General features: G+C 31.5%; 1 protein-coding gene across 1 annotated transcript; it reads left to right on the top strand.

Annotated features, from left to right (window-relative positions):
* The first annotated feature begins 1028 nt into the window (after nucleotides 1–1028).
* On the top strand, nucleotides 1029–14596 carry LOC146539596 (zinc finger protein basonuclin-2-like). Its single transcript, XM_085185150.1, has 2 exons — nucleotides 1029–1168; nucleotides 10491–14596. Exons 1-2 carry the CDS (start codon nucleotides 1160–1162, stop codon nucleotides 13668–13670), a joined length of 3189 nt encoding a protein of 1062 aa, XP_085041276.1. The 5' UTR covers nucleotides 1029–1159; the 3' UTR covers nucleotides 13671–14596.
* Nucleotides 14597–15807: the final 1211 nt, after the last annotated feature.

Here is a 15807-nt window from a genome sequence, read left to right as displayed (position 1 = left end):
TAAAAAATATTTACATACTTACATAGATTTACTATACGTTAAAAATAAAGTATGTATATTTAACTCTAACATAATCCATTAATCTATAATTACTTTTTATGTGAACAATTAATCTTAATCATAATATGTATAGGTATATGTATTAATATATTATTATAATAAATGTGAACTTATAAGAATTACATAACAAAATAATATAAAATTACATATTTACATAATATTTGTAGGTATGTATGTAAACTCATATCAACTGACAAGTATGTTAGGTTTAACAAAAACATAAAATAAGTTCTAGGTGCATTTTAAAGCTTCCGCAACGTTACCAAAGCGAGAAAATGCAAATTAAATATTTCATGCAACAAGTGGAAATCGAATCCACAACCATCATATTTACAGTCACACGCTCGTACTCCTTCGCTAGACGCCCTCAATCTCTATACGTTCTAGGTATATCACTAACAAAATCAACAATTTCAACTGAACTAGAAATACTGAAACAGAATTTGCTGAAACAGTCAACCATTAGACATTAGCGGTAAGTCTACATCATTTGCATAACACTAAAACGTGTGTCCATCCCATCCCATCCCATACGCATATCAAAACCCTCACAGTCGGGCACAAATCCAACATTATCTAAATCTAAAACATTCGCATTAGCACGTAAAACCCGCACCGCTCTCCCGCGACACTCCCCACATCCCTCTCGCACTCCCACAACGACACTCACGCCAAAATCAACTCTATCACTATCATTTTAAAGACACTGCTCTAAATTACGCGACACATTAGAGGACACCTACTCTACGTTACTAAAGGTCGTAAGTTCACATCAAGTTAGGGGATATTCGACTCTATATCTGTTCTATATGGGGAAATGCGTCCAAGCTGGTAGAGACACAGTTTTTAAATGTCACGCAGTGTAGTCGTCTCTTTCTCTTTTCTTCGTCCTGTCGCATCTGCCTGGCTCCTTTGGCATCCTTCGGTTTGGCCTCGCATCTTTCATCCCGCTCAGGCCAGTGGCCGGCGTGACAGACTGCCGGACGGACGTGTGGAAAGTGTTCATATATATATATATAGATATTTATGTTCGTACAAGGATTGTATGTGAGATGTACTGTGATGTGTAAATTGTGGTCGTGAAACTAAAGACGCATTCATGATTCAGGTTAGTATTTTGTGTTTTTTATTTTTATTTTTTTATAATTTACAATGGCGTAGTGACAGTTTTTCAATGAGAGAAATGAGACAATACACTAGATCTTCCGAATTATCACTACCTATATAATCCTTTGTTTGTAAATTGTATATAATTGATATTATTTAACGAGCGACGGTTTCGGCGTTGCGTTTTTATTGCTGTATTGTTCTAAACAATTAGGCTTCTCCTTTTGTTATAAATTTTAGTTTGAAGTTACCGAACCAGTAACTAATATAACTATATATTAGAAGGCAGTATATTTTCATGATTTACGAGTGTAATAGAAAAGTGGATTGTGATTTTCAAATATATTTTTGACCTTTCAATCGGAATTCTTAAATTTTCGCAAAGTTTTATACCTCTTCGTTTACGCGTAAAAAAAATGTATTTTACAGTTATAACTGTATAATTTATCTTCTAACTATCGAATATGGCAATTATTTTTATGTAACACATTTACTAAGCGACGCGGCATTCTAATGAATTATATTAATACTAGAGTCAAAATTTCCGTATAACACCTCCAATTTAAAATAAAAAATTCCCACATTATTTCTATTATTTTATCAATTATATACATACAAATAAACATCAAATTTGGTATTAAATAATATTTGTAAAAAAAATTAAATCGTAGTGCAACAAATAATAATTACGATAAGAACAAATAGTTATTAATAATTAATATATACCTTGTTATTATTAAAACGAATAAGAATTCTTATTATTAATTAAAATTTTAATGTAGTGAAAAAAATAGCCTAAAAATAATAATATTATAGTATTAACTTGACTTATAACTAAATGTTTCGTATTACATCTTATCTACTGAATGAATCTGTAAATTGCATCAATTTTATAGTTTAGGAGGTTTTTGTCTTGAAGGTTTAATAGTTATTGGTTATGTATAGAGGAGTACCATCCAACGTGTATTGTATTGTATTTATATATATTTATATATGTTATATTTTATTTAGAGGTAAGAATCGAGAAGAATGGAGAATGATAGTATGAAGTGAAATATATTATAGTGGAAAATATTTTAGAAGCTTAATTCTTTTAACTATAATACAATCAAGAAATCTTTGCAATTAATCATTATTTTTGCATTTGATAATTATAATTTCAGGATATAAATAAAAATATTTTTATGGCACATTACAGTCAAAGAAGTGGACAACCAGAGTTTTTTGATAATCTTGTAGGACTTACGCTACTGACATTTTTCATGTAAATACTTGAATTGGAATAAATGAATAAATCATTTGTTACCTTGCTTTTAAAAATATTATTAGGCACAGCTTACTATGACTAATATAAATACAAATACAATTTAAGACTAATATACTCGTAATTAAATGTTGCAATTGCATGCAATTAAATGTTGTTGATATTCACTCGAGTAGCTAATGATGGTTATTTGCAAATTATATTTTGAAAAGTACAACTTTTGATGGGTTTGATGGGTTGACAAAAGAACTGCCTTCCGAGCTGGTGGTAGCTTCCTGTAGGATTGACGTTACTGACATTTCTATATAATGAAGAATATTTTGATTTCCATTTTTAAGTGTTGAAAAGACTAACAATGATTAATTCTTAAGCATAAAGTTTTAACTTTAAATGATTAAAAGTACCTACATTTAATTAAAATTATACGCCACTAAGTTTAAATATGTCTAAATAAAATAAATAAGAAAATCGTAGATAAGTTTATTTGTTTATAATTGTATGTCTATTATATTATATTATATTTTATTTTTAAAATAAAAAATAAATTTTCCCGTGAAGTTCAACGTTAAGGGATTTCTCATTGAAATAAATCACCGGTGATCAGCGTAACGCAAGGTAGGTATACGCGGCGCTCCATTACGCAAATTATGTTTCCCGTGGTCTGCCAGTTTGTTTGTTTTTTCTTAAAAAAAAATAGCTTCACGCTTTTTCCCGTAAAAGGACGGGTAAATTGAACTCAACCGTTCAATTTTATTTATTTTTTTTTACTATTGGAAACGAATGTCTTTATTTTAAATTGATATATACGAGTAAATAACATACATTTTTTATATTAAAATTATCGACAATTTTTAATTTAATTTGATAAATAAACGAATTATATTAGAGCGTCAGGGACAACTAGCGCCATCTTCCTTCGGATTATAGCAACTTAGCCTAAAAGCTTTGGTCAAAAGTTGTATATTTAGGAGTTATTATTTATATTTAAATTTTAAGAATACATTAAAATTTAAATATATATAATAAATATAGATTTTCATAGTTCTGTCTGTATTATATGGCGAAAATATTTTAAAAATATAATTCGTTATTATTCAAAAAATTAAAAACCACCGACTTTTGTAAATCTAATTTACTTTTAAAACAATTCCCTAAACTAAACAAACATATTTATGTAAACTTACCTACTAAAATAATATATACTTGCTTCTTATAATATTTGAAAGAATAACATATAGTAACTTACCAATTCACCTTAACAACGGGTACCTTAGGTTCCTATCAAGTATTAGCAATGAATCAATACTATCAAATAGGTATAATGGCCATAATTCGTATATTTATAGCTCTAGTGACACTAAAAACGCCTACTGATTCTATCACATGCTATACCTATAATCTGTGGGTTTCGTAAGTTCGACGTAACATTAATAACAATAAATTATAAATACAACTCGAGGCCGTCGTGGACGATCCATGGCAGCTATCCATGATAGTTGTTGGTTCGATTTCCAATAGGGGGAGTGAAGTATTTTAATTTTCTTACTCTCCTTTGATGACTAAGCCTGGCGTCTCGATAATGCAGAGAAAAGTAAACGGAATGCCTTAACACTTTTTTCCTTTAACCCGCTATAGGGAAACAGCGTGAACAATATGCGATTTAATACAGTTTTCTTTATTATCACGCGTCATTGGGATATATGTAGTTTTCGATTTTACATTAATTTTGTTCAAAATATCTAAATTCAGTATTTAATTAAGCAAATTTAAATATCATGTAAATTCATATAGTAAAAGTGAATTATACGTATTTTTATTTTTATATCAGTTTCTGCTTTAGACTGGCACTAACTGACGAAATTGAATACTTTTCTAAGTCTTATGGTAATTCTATGTGAATGTAATAGTTTTTTTTGAATAACATACTTTTTATTTTCTATATATACAGATTTAGGTTTAATAAATATTAAATTAGGTTGTTTGAGAATCTAAAATAGCTTTAAAGTCAGACTTGTCCCAATTGTACATGTAATAATAATAAATTAGATAAACAGCTTTGATATTGTAGACCTGAAATATGATTTTTCAAATGTCAAACAAGATACGGTGCGTTGAAAGTTTAAACACGAGGCCTATTTTCTAAATACATCTATAAATTTAAAATGTATTTAAATATAAAATGATTATATAATTATAATAAATAGGTTATGTTATTTTTGAACAGTTTTGCTAAAATTATTGAAGAAATATTATTGCATTCGTAGTTAGTTTAGTTTAGTAGGTATATTTTTGTGTTAAATAATAACTACAATGGACGAAAAATAGCTTTCAACAATATATGCGTCTTTCAATTGGATTGAATAAATATTTAATTGTCTAAAACATTACTTACCCCTTTGACGTTTTAGAAATTGAAATTGTAGAAAAAAAGCTATTTTCTTATCTAAGTGTGGGCACATTTTAAAAAATCTTAAGAAAGATGAAGCTAAGTCTTAAAACATCCTTCTTGGTATTTTAATCATTTATTTATTTGAATTACTCTTATATGAGTCACATTCGATCATACAAAATTATAATGGCGGGTCGAAATAATAATTGGTTGTGAAATTATAAGGTGTGAGGTGTAAAGCCGCGGGCGGGACGCTGTATCTGATGTAGCGTGACAGCCTAAGTGATGTGGACAGAGCTTTCGGCTTGGACTTATCTTGTAAAGCTATTTTAAAATAGTTATTGTTTATACTTGTAACTAATTTGTTTTTTATTGTTGAAAATTTATATATAATATTATAATAATTATTATATCGGTAATCGGTATTACTCTGGTGTTGCGGTGTTAAGTTCCGCCACTCAACATGCGATGCCTTTAGAATTCGGTGGTAAGTGGAGAACGGAGTGACATTAGGTTCCCTCTGCCTACACTGTTGTATGTGGATGGATGGACAAAATAGATGAAGTGCGAATATTTTGATATTTAACAATACATTTGTATTTATATAATGTGATAAAAAATGTATCTATTAATTACGAATGCCATGCCAGTTCTAGTTCACCTGTGACCAAGGAATACCATAAAGATTTTGATTTTTGTATATAGATAGAAATTAAGACGGTCCGTAGACGATGAGACCTACTTCATGTTTCATAAAATTAAAATTTTCTGTTGAGGAGGTAATAATAGTGAAATTATGAAAAAAAAATTCTATAATACAAAAAAATGCTTAATTTCATAGAAAAGAATATAAGACTTCATATAACAACATACATAAACAAGCATTATTTTCTTACTTTTCATATACTTCCCCAGAATATTCGCAACAAACTATTCTAACTAAAACACATCTGTAGTTGTTAACCAAAAAAAACACTATTCTTCCCAATACTTATTTCTAGTATTTCCCTAAAAACAATAAATACTATTGAATACAATTTGCGTACCAATAACTTTTGCGAAAGGCAAAGGTTATTCTGTATTCAGCCTATTATTCCTTATCAGTGTTTTTTTGTTATATACAACGTTATCTCACATACGGTGACTTCAAAGGCGGCTCCCTTTCAACTGGCCAGGGCTAGGTGCCATAAACCCCGGGGAAAACAACGGATTTTTACTAAGCGGCCCCATTATTCTATTATTTTAGTTAAACTGACAAAGATTCGCAATAATAGGTTTGTGAATCAGCTAGCTTTGCTCGTAAAAATAATAACTAAAACTCGTTTGACAAATAAAGAGTTCGTTGTGTGTGTATGTGTTTTTTCTAAGTTTTGTGTATTTTTTGGAAAAGTAACTTAAGTTTAGGTGTTTTTTAAATAATGTAATGTTGAAAAATATGATGCAGTTAATTAAATATTGAAAGAAATAGAATCTTCAACTTAGCACGAGTCAGGATATTCTTCAAATTCTCCTTTATTTTTAATTTTATAATTACTTAATTTTAAGTCTATTCCATTTTGTCATGTCAAAAAATGTACTCCTACTTATATTAGTTTAATAATCTTCGACATAACAATTTTAATAGGAACATTTATTTTTTACTTAATTTTCATAGGTATAAGTAAGTTTTACAGTTAAAACTTGACGCGATTAAGTAAAATAATAAATATAATAATTAATATGTAGATATATACAAATGTTAAAATTTACATAAGCAGCAACTTCTAGTTAGGTACCTATTTTAAAATTTAAAACTAAAATATCTTACATAACATTTCCAAGAACTCATCATAGCAATTACCTACTTATTTAAAAAAAATACGTAATAAAAACATTTTAGCATTCACTACCCTTATCTCTAGACTCCAGGTCGCCTACCTGTCCCCTATTGTCCATCAGGTACAGTCAAGGGTCAAGCGTAGGGGTGGGGGTTAGTGTCTTCTAATCCCAGTGTCACATCCGTGTCACAGTCGCTTTAGCTTTTGATCTGGATGGACATCTAGAAAAATAATTAAAAAATTAGTTTTAACGTTGTGCAAAAACACTAAGTTATTTAATTTCAGTTAAGTGTTTTAGTGAGTTAAGTGATAGTTAAAAATGAGTGACGATATAGAGGATAATTTGAGTAAACTAACTCAATTCGTAAAACGATGGTGGGAAGATGGTTATAATAAGGTTTGTACTTGCTCTTGCTCTTGTGAAACTGGCTGTGGCGTTTCTAATTTATATTTCTTTATGTCTTCTTATTCATTAATCATTTACGTAACTATCTGCAATATGAAAACACTGATTTATTTTATTATATATAATTTAAATTATTATTTCATTATCATAGTGTAATAGTAAACGTGACAGGTCGTGGGTTTGAATCCCACTCGAAGAAATGATATATTTAATATTTTCATTTCTTCGCTCTGGTGTCTAGGCAAAGCGCGGCGGAAAATGGGGAACTTTACGTGACGTAAGAGGTTCCCTTTGCCTACCCTACTATATATATATATATATATATTTAATTTTATTTATTATTTCGATGATACGAGTAAAATAATCGATTTTATATACAAATCGAATAGATCACACAATTTGAGGCAACTTGTCACGAACCTGAATCGATATTTGACCTTTGCCCTAAATCCAATTATAATTATTAATACTCATAAACGCCATGAGGCGCCGTAAGCCCAGATTAAGATAAGCCTTGTCCACCTCGTATTATTAGGTTCATTTTCTTAAACGATCGTTGAGGTAATTTTGTATGGAATCTAAATTGTATCAAAAATGATGGGACGAACAGACAGATTACGGTGTCTCTGTAATGATAGAGGTTGCTCTTATGTTTATAATCTATCTTGATGTCATGTGATTATAGTAAAGACATCGAGTTTTGGTCGAATGGTGGCGTGGAATGTTTAGTGTTTTTTTTATACTAAAGTTTTAATTTAAATATTTAGTATATATGTATAACATGTACTTAGTTGATATATAAAATACATATTTTAAATGGAATATTAATTATATTAAAAATTTACAAAGGATAGGTAGTTGATAATAAGATATTCGCTGAAATCTGAAAGCATTGCGAGTTGAGTGGTAAAAATAAAAATATTAAATATAATATCCTTGAGTGAGAATCGAACCCACAACCAGTCGCGTTTATAGTCACCCTTTGAGCCCCTGCGCCACGACTGGCCTCGTTCCTTTAATGATTGGTTAAGGAATTATGCAATGCAGCCGTCACACTATATGTCTTGTTCCTTACCCCTAATAATTACGTTACACAAACATATTAGATAGTAGAGTCACTTATATTATACATAATACGTTTAATATATCATAGTCTTTTATTCAATTATTAAAAAAAAAAAAGTAAGAACTCGAAACTCAGTGAAAAGTCTGGAAATGAATTACCTTAACACTAGGTTCCCTCTGTCTATATGCGATAATATTGAAAAATAAAAATCAAAATAATACCTAACTTAAATAAATAAAATATTATATTCAAATCGTTCTATGAAAATTAATATATTAATATTATAACATACGCTGTTACAAAGAAGACCAATTCATATTTCTTTCCCCATCAACAAATTAAACCTGCAGGCCATTACGCTGTCATTATAAAATGACAAAACATTTTGCTCTTCAAAATAAGGAACCTGTTTACTTATTTACGATCACGCACTGAACAATATGGGCATGTCACGACAGCGGGCCAAAAACGATCACCGCGGAATGACCATAAAAAACCAAATGGGCACCAAAAGGAACCTTAAAACTTACGTAGTACAGTTTAATATTAGTATGGGAAATATTATGAAAAAATGCCATGAAATATGCTTGTCCAACTCTGATGGTAGGCGTGGGTCAGCAATGCAAATTTAATATTACGATCTCGTTTCAAAATGATATTTAACTGGACGCGGTAAGAGTTATAAATAGGTAGGTGTTTATTTCGCCGGTCACTCACCCCGGCTAGGTGCAACTTCCAATTTTGTTTTTGCTGTGGATCTGGATCTGGATATGGGAACTTAGGTGCTTTTTACTTACATATATATTTCTTTCCTATTTGTAATCATCATGTCATCATTTAAACCATCTTGGTCCTTTAACTTATCCTTTACTCAACACGCAATGCCAGAATTCGGCAGAAAGTGGGGAACGGAGTGTCTTAACGCCAGGTTCCTTCTGCCTACCCTGCTGTGTGCGGGATACAGCGTGAAGCTGATTTAATTTAATTTTATTTTAATTTGGTCCTTTTAAATTGGTCATTAGAAAATCACCATATGTTATTTAAAATATTTAATGTCAGTATAATCTATCTAAATGTATAATTGTGACATTTAACTATAATCACAAAATCTTTAGACATCTTGAAATAAAATACATAATTTCCATATAATAATGACGTTCCCAAACGAAAAACATTATTCTTAATCGTCAACTATCAACCCCGCTTATTTCTATATTAGACGAACAGTTGAACTTCTAAAAAAACAATTCAAAACAGCTTTTACGTTTCTCCAAATAGAAATAAAAAAAGCTTACAATTTCATTCGAACACGAAACCTATAGTTAAGTTAAACGACACTTTATTATCCTATATTTATCCATTTTGTGTGGCATTAGAAAAAGATTTTAAAATGTTTTTTATTTGTGGTATTATATAAAATTACCGACGAAACCAAACGACGATTTAATTTTCCCCAGAAACGTATAATGATATGGCAGCCCCACCGCTTACAACATTTACACGGTATAATCGAGTGACAAACGAATTCAAGTGTTGTCGCTTTCAATTCCCTTTTTTACATATAGGGTTGATTCGTTATATAATTCGATATAAAGTAAAGTATTAGTATTATATTTATTTAACTATAAATTAAATTATATTTTAATAATCGAATTGCCAAAAAACAAAGCACGTTGAGTTCTGCCACTCAACACGCAATGCCTCTAGAATTCTGCAGAAAGTGGGGAAGGAACCTTAAGATTAGGTTCCCTCTGCCTATCCTGCTGTGTGCGGGATAGAGCGTGAAGCTGATTTTTTTGAATCGCCAAAAAAAATAAGAAATATTTTATATTGATAAAATATGAACTTTCACAACTTAAAGTTATAATATAGAATTGAATTACACCCACAATGTCAGTCAAACTTTGGTTTAAGGAGTGGCTGAATTATCAAAAACTCAAGTTTGACAACGCTCGCCGACCCCGAATACTTACCAAATGAATAGTAATTTAGTTTTCGGATTAAATCGTTCCCAACACGCGACAGAAACCACTTTTCTATTCTCAAGTCGACTCCACACCGTCATTTTACACAATTTTACCCAATTGCTCTCCGTTCTTGGAATTAATTCGATATTAGCCTTTGAAAACACAAGGTGTGGTTGCTGTCGACCTGATATTTAGTTTGAAGATACATTAGAACAACCTGTCTTTATAATCACTCTAGACTAACTTATTCGGATACATTCATATTAAGTTAATAGAATAAAGCTTCAGGTTATTTATAAATATATTGTTTGAATTAATTGAATACTCCGTGGTTTCTTATTGGATTATTTTTAGGTTTAGCTTTTTATGTTCTACTATCAATTATTAATATTTTTTTCTTTTCTGTTGTTACAGGAAACGCAATCAGGCAGTCCGGAAAGATGGAGTGGATGTGGGCCAGAGCACAACTTAGCTTTGCAACAGATACTTAAATTACAAGAAGCCAGAGCTCTTCATAAAACTTCTCTACTTCCAATTTATAAGAAAAATGGTCTACCCTCGCCTCCTAGGACTAATCATGATTATGAACAAATCACAGATAAAAATATGGTTAATCATGACGAACTAAGAGCAATAGATCAATTGAAACTTGAGGCTGAATTCAAAAGGCTTATGGAAAATTCGGGAAAAGATGTGCGCAAAGACGAGTCTTTTAAATATTTTCAACATGTCATGGAATCTAAAAGTAATTACGATTACTTAAAAGAAATACAAGAGAGAGAAATTAAAAATAATTCCTTTGAAAGAGACGTAAACTTTAAAAAAGAAAAATTATCGCCAAACTACAATCGGTTCTCGCCGGACCCCTCACATTCACCACCTAGAACGTCATCTGCTGAAGCCTCTCCCAATCACAGTATTCATTTATCTACCTCATCTAGTCCTTTATCAAATACTAGTCCCGTTAATTCATCTCCCTTAAATTATCTGCAAAACATGCAGCCATTTGATTTTAGAAAGCAAAAAGCAAGTGAAAATAATAGTAATAAAGACGATAATAGAAAACGTAATTATGATATGACATCAACAGAAAAGGCTGCTATGGATGTAATGCGAAGCCAGTTTTTTAATTTTCAATTGCCTACAAATATGCCTATTCCGCCAATTTCAATGCCATCTACATTTTCTCATCCTGCAGCGATGGTTGCTGCTCTTAGCCAAAACCCAATGGGATTGGCGTCGCTGCAAGCTCTCTTACCACAAATATCTACAAAACCGGTAGAGCCGACAGAAAGTAGAATGAACATGAGTAGTAAACCAAGACATGAAAGCTCTAGAACAGAAGAAGAAAATGTTCTTAATTTAAGTAAGGATACATATGTAGAAGCTGCTCAAAAGTCTCGCGATATGATGTTAGGAAAATGTATAAGTCCTCCAAAAAGACAATGGGGAGCATCACAAATGCCCTTAAACTTAGGCACGCATTTCATTAACCCTGCTACGGGGAAAAAACGTGTGCAGTGCAACGTGTGTCTTAAAACATTCTGTGATAAAGGTGCATTGAAAATACACTTTTCAGCTGTTCATCTTCGTGAAATGCATAAATGTACAGTTGAAGGCTGCAGTATGATGTTTAGTTCTCGAAGATCAAGAAACAGACATAGCGCTAATCCAAATCCAAAGTTACACTCTCCTCACTTACGTAGAAAGATATCACCACACGATGGTAGGAGTGCTCAAGCTCATCCGGTACTTATTCCGCCTCCTGGAGCTGGTCTGAGTATACCACCTGTAATAAGTTCGATGCATCCTTTCGGATCGTATCCGCTACTAAATCCTTCTCAAAATATGAGATCCTATACAGCTAATATGCCTTTAGAATATAAAAATAATGTGAACTTTTCTCCAACTTTAAATAGTTCTCAGCATTTTCGAAGGGAATCTAGTTCCGTTGAAAATAAAGATCATGAAGGCCATGGAGAATCTGATGAAGATGATGGGATTGTCGTTGTGGCTGGCGATGAAGATGATGACGACAATGATCATATTGATACCAGCGATTATTATTCTAATCTTAATAAGTCTATGGGATCTGCTGAAGATTCAGAAATAGAATATGACCAAAGAAGCGTAAGTGATAATAATGAAAATACTGACATCATAAAAGATACTGCAAGTCCTGAAGTAATGAAAAGAAAACGTAAAAATCTTAATCCAACCAGACTTAAAAATAAATATATCGGAGATAGCAATGATCACGACAACCAACAAGATTGTCACAACAACGACGAAGATATAGCTTTAAATCTCAAACGTGTTAAATGTGAAGAAAGTGATACTGATAATGTTAAATATTCCCCACCATACGACAAAGTTGAGAATCTCAAAATAAAACAAGAACCTACACCAATATCAGAAACATCTGATGTAAATAACAGTGCTCAGGATTTACGAGTTAAAGAAGAACCAGTTGAAAGCGCTCATTCTGCCAAAATAAATGTATTACATCAAAACAATGACCATTTCTCATCTGAGAACTCTTTAAAAAGATTAGAAATTTTATCACGAGGGGATTTTCCTCACATTTCAAAGAAAATCGACGCACAAAGTACGCTAGGACCATATAACTTAAGTGTCAACGATGGCATTGATTACTCCGACAGATCCCCATCATCTTCAGTTTCAAGCTACGACTATGCAACAGATGACGTTCAAGGTCAAATATATGGACATTTTGATAACGGTTTTTTTGTAACAACAACAGATGTTCCTATCGACATGGAAAATCCTCTCAGATGTAAAGTTTGTGATAAAATGTTTCAAAATGTGTATATATTAAAAACTCACTATCAAAATGCACATTTAAAAGTTATGTACAAATGTAATACCGAAGGCTGTAGAGCTGCATTCAGCACGAGACGTAGTAGAGATCGTCACAATTCAAATGTTATTTTACATAGAAGAATATTGAGCGAAGATCACAGAATATTTGACGAATCTCGTATTTTAGAGAAAATTAAAGAGCAAATGGATTTATTGGCTAAGTTTAGTGAAGAAGAACGCGCTATCCCCTATATTGACTCCCAAAAATATTATCGAGTTCGAGATAGCGACAAAGCGAGAAGTCATCCAGGCCAAATACCTTTTGGCGCACCGTACCCACCGCTTCCTTTGCCAGAGACATATTTCAATGGCCGTGACATGTTCACTCAACATCCTTTTCTATTTACACCATTTGGTATGCTACCAAATTTTCCTCCATTACCATTTGGGTTTCTACCACCCGGTCTAAGTACGTTCGGGTGCCAAAACCAGACTTTCTCACCTCCCATATCACAAAAGCTGAACTACTCTGTAGAAGATGAAGCACCTCGGCCTAACAAAGATGGCTATTACCCATGTCGTGGTTGCAGGGAGTGTTTCAAAGACTTGTCGAGTTTGAAGGTGCATTGTGAAAGTGCTCATGCGCAACTCTTGCACCGGTGCTCAGTGAGTGGCTGCAACGCTGCCTTCTTCTCAAGGACTAAAAGAAACGTTCACACGGAGGCCCACATCAGCCGCCGTCAAAACGGTAAAACGTCTAATTTGTCGTGACCCGATTTCTCGAAGCCAGTGTTTACGGACTGATAAGTACTCGTACAGATTCTCCAGTGCATTTGTGATGTTTAGATTACCAAATAGTTAAGCTTGTGTAAATGCCCCAGTACCTAATAATTCTCAATAAATGTATCTATTAATATCATTGAGAGACATTCGATGTTTATTTTTTATTGTAATTTTAAAGAGCTTTGTAAATATTTTTGACAGTAGTTTTTTTTTTTTAAATTAGCTGAGATTATATTGTATAAGTGTGTTTTTAATAATTATCTGTAATTAAATTTAATCTGTATTAATAATACGTTAATATCAATCAACATTCCATAGTAATAACGTGCAATAAAAATGTATATAATAATTATTATATAATGTACAAAATAAATGCCTGACAATTTAATTAGAATTTAGTATTTTTTGTGAGGAATGTATAGTTAAGAAAGATTCGTTGTTATTATAAAAAAACTCTTTTAAAAGTTTTTGATAACATTTTTATTAGAATCGATCGATTCTTTATATAATTGTAAATTATTTTATTACACATATATTTTTTTTGTCACGTTCAAAATTACTATTAAAAAATTTATGAAAAAAAAAATACTAAGTAAATAGTCATCAAAAACTTTTAAAAAGATTCCTAAATTGACCGCACTTGTAAAATATTTATTATAATTCCTATATCTAGCTATTTTGGTGCTAAACAAAATTATAATTTCCTTGTATATTCTATCATATCTTATTGAAATTCAATATAAGTAGTATAAAATTAGTGTGATTTTGTTACATAAATTAAATTACATATAAGAACCAAAAAGTATTATGTATAAGGCGAGAGTAGTGACCGCTGCCCTCAAAGAAGCATGTTATTCTTCCTTTTGCCAAACATTACTAAGTATCAAATAAAACATTTAAAGCAAATTCTTAAATATTTTTTTTATTTTTTCCCTCATTTTTTAAGTATTCAATCAACATACACATAAATATAAACTTATAGGTACGACCTTTTTAATTTAAGAAGTACCTAATCTATTAAAATTTAATACTAAATGTCAAATAAAAGTATACCTTTTATACCGTCAATCATTTAAAAAAAACTATTAATAATATTTACCTATATTAATAAATGTTTTCCTGGTTTGCTTAGTTTAAATTTGTATTCCTGTACTCAACTCATAATGACATTTCTCTATTCTGATAAACTCGCAAAGCGTAAAATTGTAGACGCGCGATTGTGGGTTCGATTCCCACTCGAGGTAATGCAATATTCAATACCTATTAGAATGTTTTTTACCTTGATGACAAAGCAGAGCGCGGCTTTCGTTTCCGCCACTCAATACGCATTGCCTTGAGCGGCAGAAAGTAGGGACCGGAGAATCTTATCACTAGGTTCCCTCTGCTTCCTTTGAAATTGAACCCACAACTGTCTTGTTTACATTCTGACAAACTTCTTACCTTAGTTTCATTTATATTATACAAAAATTATCTTCTTAATTATATGTATCTACCTACCTAGATTAGATTACCTCAATTTATTAAAATCGATATCTACAAAATATCGATTACAACCAAGTACCTACTACGCGACGTGACATTTCCGACGACATTTCTCCCACATGTCACGTGTCACGCCGTGACATCGCGTGTGGTTTACCCTTCAATATTTAAACACCTCATTATAGAGCGACATGCTACAAATTGAATCCGTTAGAACTTCTAGGACACATTGAAGTTTTAATATCAATTTCAAAGGTCAATTAATTTTTTAAAAAAATACTGTTAAGTTTTATTAAAACGTCATAGACTTATAGCGCTAGTATCTTTTAATCAAGTTTTGATCTTTTTAGGAAGTACCTACCTATCCACTCTGTAGGCCTCGATTACCTATCGATATTGCTAAGGCACGTGGTTGCAGGAGTAGCCACTACGCGTCCCAACCAGAATTATACTCGCTTTTTAGACCTCTCTTAGGTTGGCAGCGTCAGTTGCTAGATGCGTCATCACATTTAGTGATATTGCAATGGAAGATGGGCCCGTTCTGTATCAAATTCAAATTCAAATTCAAAATATTCTTTATTCAAATAGGCAATTATTACAAGCACTTTTGAATCGTCGAATGAACATATGAACAAAGAGCTAC

Source organism: Heliconius melpomene, chromosome 4 (assembly GCF_056956725.1).
Source record: "Heliconius melpomene rosina isolate 202511_hmr_F chromosome 4, ASM5695672v1, whole genome shotgun sequence".
Classification (NCBI taxonomy): domain Eukaryota; kingdom Metazoa; phylum Arthropoda; class Insecta; order Lepidoptera; family Nymphalidae; genus Heliconius; species Heliconius melpomene.
The sequence above is the reverse complement of the archived record's forward strand: the minus strand, read 5'-3'. Positions and strand labels throughout refer to the sequence as shown.